This window comes from Blastomyces gilchristii (genome assembly GCF_000003855.2).
Source record: "Blastomyces gilchristii SLH14081 genomic scaffold supercont1.7, whole genome shotgun sequence".
Taxonomy (NCBI): domain Eukaryota; kingdom Fungi; phylum Ascomycota; class Eurotiomycetes; order Onygenales; family Ajellomycetaceae; genus Blastomyces; species Blastomyces gilchristii.
Genome location: NW_003101676.1, coordinates 2206668 through 2214108, shown reverse-complemented (window position 1 = coordinate 2214108; position 7441 = coordinate 2206668). Strand labels below are relative to the sequence as shown.

Sequence of the window (7441 nt, the reverse complement as noted above, 5' to 3'; positions counted from 1 at the left end):
ATTATGAATTTCATGTTTAGTCTCATTTGATCTGATCTCATACATTTCTTGACGTGAATCCTGCTGGGACTAGTCATTAAAAAAACATGTAAAGTGACTATATATCAGATCTTAAAATGAAACCATGACTTGAAAAAAATGAGAAAGTGATCTCATTTGATTTCATTTAGTTTCATTCTTGGCATAAAGTTACTATTTTTAGACATTTTAAGGTTTTTTTTAGACTATTTTTAATTTTTTAAAAAGTAATGCTTTTTGGTAACACTCAAATGAGATTTAAAGTCATTTAAATTAATAAAAATAATTTAAATTAAGAAGTGGAAATCATGGTCTCATTTGAAAAATGTGACAAGAGTAGACAGTAAGTCTTACTGAGACAGTATGAGACTACTATCTAATATTAAAACTGTGTAATAGGATCAGTTGAATTGATAATGAAACTATCAAAAAATCTGGTTCTGATCTCAGACATGGTCACACGGTCAGTCTATCTGTACTCACATGCAATTTCTCATAACTCTTGCCTATGTTATTACAGTTCACAAATCTCAAGGTCTATCATTCAATAAGATTGTTCTGAACATTATCAAGAAGAACTTTGCAGCTGGCTTGACTTATGTTGCTGTCTCACAGGTGAAGTTCTATCAAGAATTGCTCTTTGAGAAGGCATTTGATTATCACAGATTTCGCAAAGACGAATTCAATACAATGAAAATGAGATGTTTGAATACAGAGAGACATGAACTGCAACATGTAAGTAACAATCACTAAGATCTATCATTACTTTACTAATTATCTACACCTTATTACAGCTTCTATTGCAGCTTCTTCACTCTTATCTCTTTCTTCAGTGTGTACAGACGCCTTTGACTTAACAATCTGTCAGTTCTCATCAGCAAGACACTCGCTCTATAACTCACTGCTCTCAAGCTTTGATGATCTATATGATGCAGATCTCAATAATTACAAGGATTCAAGAGTTTGAATACTCATTTTTTTTGTATGAATAGAATAGAAATAGCCACTCTGTGAATGATCACATGTTCAAATATCAGTGAATCTATATCTGCAAAACACTAAGTGTTGATGAGTTAATACATAGCAAGCCAGTCACCCACATAAAATATAGTAGTAGTAGTCATAGATTATAATCTTAATCAAGTCAAATCATTAAATAATTGAATAATCAGTTGTTGCAGCAGCAGTAAGACCATGCCCTCTCTTCTCAATGAGTCTGATTCAGATGATTTCATGTTTACTTCAATCAATCAAGCAGAAGTTCAAGCAACAAGAGATTCTGCGGCCTGAGCTATGAGAAAAATGCAGGCCAAGCAGGACTCACATCTTCTCTGTAAGTTGAGAAAAAGAGTCTATATAGCAGATCTAACAGCAGTATAGCTGTAATCATTGCAGACTGCTCTATTGCTGTAGCTTTGAATTGAATGACTCAGCAGGAAGCTGACAATGAGATTACTGCAGTCAGAGATCACTGCCATTCCCCCCCCCCGCGCACGAGCAGCTCCTACCCTCCATCTGCCCGTGCTGCTGTCATTGCAGCCCGCGAAAAGTCTACTGCCCACCCCCCCCCATGCCTTCAGTGCCTCCCGTCCCCTCACTGCGGCCACTGAGTCATCTTCTGAGAGCTGGACAGCTCTAGCTGAGACCCTGATGAATAAACCGTCAGCAGAGACTGTTGCTCTCCTTGCACTGTCCCATGTCCGCGCGGTGGACGTGCGGGAGGGCAAGACTCTCAATTTGAGCTGTTCTGTCAATCAGGAGACTGCACTGCTGCATTCGCGGAGAATGACTGCAAAAAAACCTTGCAACCACTGCGCCTGGGGCGAAGGCTCATTTACAAGTTATATTGATCTTCAAGGCCATTGTCGAGATGCATGTGCCAGCTGCCACTATAGCAGCATGGGGAGCCATTGCTTCTATCATTTGAGTAAGTCTATACTATGAATTCAAGTGCAAATTAGCAATAAGCTGATATACAATTAGGCAACCGAACCACCAACCCCAAGGAGAAGGAGAAGGAGGCAGAGGAGAAGAAGAAGGAGAAGATGAAGAAGGAGGCAGAGGTGAAGAAAAGAAAGAAGAAGAAGAAGAAGGAGAAGAAGGAGAAGAAGGAAAAGAAGCCCACCGCAGTTGTCAAGCAGAACCTCTCCCCCCGCAAACGACCCGCTGCTGCTGTTACAGCCCTGGCCCGCCCCGCCAAACACCATGTCAGGGACAATAGTGTTGAGTTGCTTGATGCCAAAGAAGTTGAGATTGAATGCCTGCGCCGCGAGAACACCTCTCTTCAGGGAAAATTGAACCATGTTCAGTGCCTCTTGAAAATGGCTGTTGAATTCATCAAAGATGATTAGATAGCTTGCAGGCCGGGCCATGCAGATGTTGTTTTTTAAAAAAATTAGTTACTATGAAGCAATCAAATTAATGATTTACAGGGGAGGATGATGATGATGATGAAAATATTCAATTCTACTATATTGCAGTCCGCCTGTAGAATCACTGTTTTCTAATGCAGACTAGCTCTGCAATAATTAACACATCAAGACTCATGTGCTACAAAAACATTTTATTAAATACAAAGTAATAGAAGTTCTAGACAGTTATAACTATTGTCTTAATACACTGTCAGAGATTTATAATGTCTTTGTGGCGGGCTGCGTCTGATCAATCATATAGACTATTTCGTTACACTTCACAGATTCCAACCACTTCATTCTCAAACGCGTACGCTCCGATTCTCGGCCATTCTCAATCACCAATCCTCGGCCGCTACGAACGCGCGTATATTCTTCCACCCCGAAGCTCCACCGCGTACACCACCACATACATGTATAAATATTCATCTTGATCACTGATTCTCGCACTTTCTCTTTCTTTCCTTCTTTAATGTTTTTATCTTTGTTATATAAGACCTATCAATATTATACCGATCTATTCGGTGTAGGCCTCTTACAGTCTTTTATACAAGCTTGCTCTGCTGTGCTACTACTTACTCATTCTCTTCTCAACTGACTTCTGACTGACAACTGCTAGAAATCATAAAAGAAGATAATGAACTTGAATAAGAGATTAAAGATATTCTCAATGAAAGATCTTATTGAAGGTTCTTCACTAACTGTCACTCAGGTGACTCATATATATATTAGTTGCTGCTAGTACTAGAATAATTAATCAAGTTCAATCTCTTCTACAGATCTCACAGTCACAGGTAATAATATCTTGTAAAAAGCAGTGTACATGTACTTATTGTATTACTGATCAGCTGCTTTACTACTGACTTTAAGCTCTCTTATATAAATAAGTACTTTAATAGATTTATATTCATGTGCCAGACTTCTTTACTTATCTTCACTGTTATTTAAGAGCAGTACTGTATCAGCACAGTACTGTGATCAGTTCAATCAGAGATGTGTTTTATCTCTCATCTACTTGACTTTCAGAAAACTTTAGAGATGCACAGAATTCAGTCAATTCTGTTGAATAAGAATCTCTCTGCTAATTCAGTATACATATATTGTTTCTGATTCAGATTCATTATATATCAGTTATTCATTAGAGAGTTACTTTTCATCACACTTTTTAGTACTCTTTAAATTCTTAAATCTTTCTCTCAAGATGAGTTTCAGTCTTGACTTTTCAATACACAGTTAAAATCTCTTAAGATTATGTCTATCTGTTCTCACTCTGATTTCAGATATCAGACTATACTTTGTAAGAAGTTTCTTTAAGTAGTCTCTTAATTTAAAGTATAAATTCTCATTAGTTTTACTATTATAGTTAATCTCTTAATATAACATCTAATTCTGATCTGTCTATTCTCTTTGTCTCTGTGAAAACATGTGACTTTTTCTACATATATTTTTATCAGATTTAGTATAATTCATATTACACTTATACTGTTAATAGCTGAGATATTAATGAACATTATTACTCTCTGATAAAGCTGTTATACTATCTTGACCCGACTCTCAACTAAGTATATTTCACATAAAAATGCTATATTAACTCTTAGATCTCTTAAATAGATCAGAACTCTTTTAAACTTATCTAAGTTCTTTAATCTCTTTACATTAAGTGAGACTAGTTTTATTTTTTAATAAGTGTAAGAAGTAGTCTAATCAATAGATTAGAAGTTATACTCAATATTTTAATTCTCTTAATTCTTTTTCTTTTATAAAATAAGTATAAACTTTTGAAGAGATTTTAATATACAGACTCTGTCTCTTTATCAATACTTTTATCTGAAATTTTCATATAATATTTCTTTCTTAAGCTTTTTTCTCAAAGAATTCTTCTTCTCTTATTTTAAGTATCATCTGTTTTTCTCTTCTCTATTTACTTTTTTTCTGATATTTTCTTTCTTACTGTCTTGAGTTTTTGAGTAACTAAATTTTCTGAGAGTTTTATCTTACACTCACTTATATTGTATTCTACAGACTTATGATCTTTTTCACTGCATAGTATACATCACATTTTCTCTTTTTTAATTAGTCAGTCTTATTTCAATGTTCTGATCTCTAAGATTTTTGTATTGAGATGAATAGATGTAATAAATGACATAATAAATATACTAATTGAGATTTTTAAAGTAACTATTTCTTGAATTTAATATACTGAGACTGCTGTATTCTTGACTTTGAAGAGAGTATTCAATACTGTTTGTATATCTTGAGCTGAATTCATGAGTTCTCTCAGTAGTTAATAAGTATAGAATCTGATTCTGTCTATATCATCAAACTTAACTAATGTAACATCAATCTTTTATTCATTTACTTTAAACTTAGCATCTTTTAATTTTTACAGATCTGAATCTCTTTTACTTTGACTTTTATACACAATTACATAGAAGCTTATGCTGAAGCATGTGATTTATAGAACATCTTTATCTTATTTTTCTATTAAAAAACTAAACAGCTGTTTATAGACTGTTACACACTTTAAGATTATCTTATTCAGAGAGACTCAGATTGATTTATTATCTATAATTAATCTTACTTTGTTAATCTCTGATAGTCTTGTATTATAGACAGTTCTAACAGTGCTTGATAATGTTTTAAGATTCTGAGTAGATGACTTTGTTTTTTTTAAAGTCATAGATTTACTAGTCTCTTGAGTCATTTCTATATCTGAGACTTTATTCTCTGAGTCTACTTTATTTTTTCTGCTTGAGTCTACTGAATCAGCTAGACTTGTCTTTTTCATGAGAAGAGTGACTTAATCATTTATATTTTTCTTTAGAGTCACTTGAGTTATTTTAGAAGTTTTTTTTAACTTGAGTTGTAAGACTTGATAAGATCTATGATGTGTGATATATTAATTAATTCTTTTTAACCTATCTAATAGTTAATATATGTTTGTACAGAACTATCTCTGTCTCTGTACAGCTGCTCTTCTTTACTTTCTTATCTTTCTTAGAGCTGTCTAGATAAGAAGTTAATTCTTTTTGAAGATCTCATCAATTTCTTTATTTCAGAACTTACTTTGTTCTCTTTTTAAAGTTAATGTAGAAGTCATGTTTCTATGTTAATTAGTCAAAAGTAGTGACTGAGATTTAAAGTTGTCATCTTTGTATATTTAATACAAGAAGATTACAGAGTTCATACTTACAGTCTTATATTATCTGAGATGTTATCTATTTATTTAATTAGTATTATGTTTAATGTATTGTACTGTGCTTCAGAACAGTAGCTTACTTTACATTATAGAATTAAAAACAGAGAAGTTGACTTCTATTCAGTTATACTTGTATTGATACTGCCATTGACTAAGCTAGTTTCAGCAACTCTTATAAGTAAGAATTTGCAGATAGAATGTTGCACACATACTAGCTTGAAAATTTATAGACTTTGTAAGTGTTTCTTCTATTATCAGTAAGAGATTTGAAATGCTATTGCAGTTTAAAAGCTTAGTCAGCACTTCAGTTTCTTTCTGATATCAGAAATTTTCTAATATCTACTTGATAGTATCTGATTGTCTTTGATCTTCTAACTTTTATTCACTAATTAATGAAAATATTCTTGATGAATACTTTCACAGTAGTTAGTCTTTAGTAAATTCAACAATTTTATCTCTGATAGCTGAATACTAATGTCTTCTGATTATCTCTATTAATTATTACAGCAGTTCTAGAAATCAATAAAATAGAATTATACATTCTATTCTATTATTTCATACTAATGTATCTGAGTAAAAGTGTAAGAGGTCTACGCTGAATAGATCGGTATAATATATAGGTCTTATATAACAAAGAGAAAAACATTAAAGAAGAAAAAGAAAGAGAAAGTACAAGAATTAGTGATTGAAGTGAATATTTATACATGTATGTGATGGCGTACGCGGTGGAGCTTCGGGGCAGAAGAATATACACGCGTTCATAGCGGCCGAGGATCGGCGATCGAGAATGGCTGATCAGAACATACACATTCATGGCGGCTGAGAATCGGCGATCGGGAATGAAGCGGTAGAAATCTATGAAGTGTACAGAATAGTCTATATAATTGATCAGGCGCAGCCTGCCACATTAGCCCCTCTCTTTCAGAAGCAGTTCTCATCGGTCAAGAGCTGCTGTTTCAGATAACACAGAACTCAGAGTCCAGGTCAGTTGATTATAGCTGACTCATTTCACAAGATATTGTCAGCTGCGGCTGCATGATCTCTTATCAAGAATATCTTCAATCTCTCACTCAAGCTCATTATCTTCTTCTATGATCCCTGGCAGCTGTCAGTCAGAAGTCAGTTGAGAAGAGAATGAATCAGTGACAGTGCAGTGAAGCAAGCTTGTGTGAAAGACATCATGAATTTCTGATAATGTGTCAAGACAGTAGTTGTAGCTACCTAGAACTTCTATCACTTTATACTTGATATGGTGGTAATTCAGTGTATAAGATGAATATGTAATTCATATATTCTTAAGATTCAATCACACTAAGTCTTCTATCTTATACTGCTCAGCAGAATCTTGATGAACATTGATTTAATTCTCTTAATCTTGTTTTACAATTGTCATGAAGACTTCTGTCTAGTTACAGGTGTCTCAAAGCTTCATTACTATATTATCAGTGATCTGAATTGAACTGCAGGAATTTGATATGAAATAAGTGATTTTCAGAAGATTCAATACTTTCATATGATAATCATGTGTAAGAAAGAACAGACTTACATCTGTTGAGACAGTATCTCAGCTGTTGATAGTGATCTCTGTGTGTAGAAGAAAATTGTATCAATTATCTTATAAGTGATTGCAGAACTGATAAAGATAATTTTTTACAGTCTGAATTATTCATTCTGATATATTATCAGTCTTCAGATAATAGACAGTTGATAAATAATATATAATCTTGAGAACTTGACAGATTCTTATTCAGAGAGTACTTATGAATTGACACTCTCAGTCTGATATAATAGATCTCAGCAACTTATGCATCTG

The 7441-nt window shown here is 33.6% G+C and overlaps 2 protein-coding genes across 2 annotated transcripts; both read left to right on the top strand.

Annotated features, from left to right (window-relative positions):
- Positions 1 to 501: 501 nt before the first annotated feature.
- On the top strand, positions 502 to 985 carry BDBG_17020 (uncharacterized protein; the record flags this gene model as incomplete). Its single annotated transcript, XM_031724834.1, has 2 exons — positions 502 to 753; positions 887 to 985. The coding sequence occupies 2 exons, from the start codon at positions 502 to 504 to the stop codon at positions 983 to 985; spliced, it is 351 nt and encodes a 116-aa protein (XP_031578247.1).
- A 479-nt stretch (positions 986 to 1464) lies between these two features.
- On the top strand, positions 1465 to 2448 carry BDBG_04324 (uncharacterized protein; the record flags this gene model as incomplete). The annotated part of the gene is made up of 2 exons (XM_002625409.2): positions 1465 to 1945; positions 2002 to 2448. The coding sequence occupies 2 exons, from the start codon at positions 1465 to 1467 to the stop codon at positions 2367 to 2369; spliced, it is 849 nt and encodes a 282-aa protein (XP_002625455.2). The 3' UTR covers positions 2370 to 2448.
- Between the last annotated feature and the right edge of the window lie 4993 nt (positions 2449 to 7441).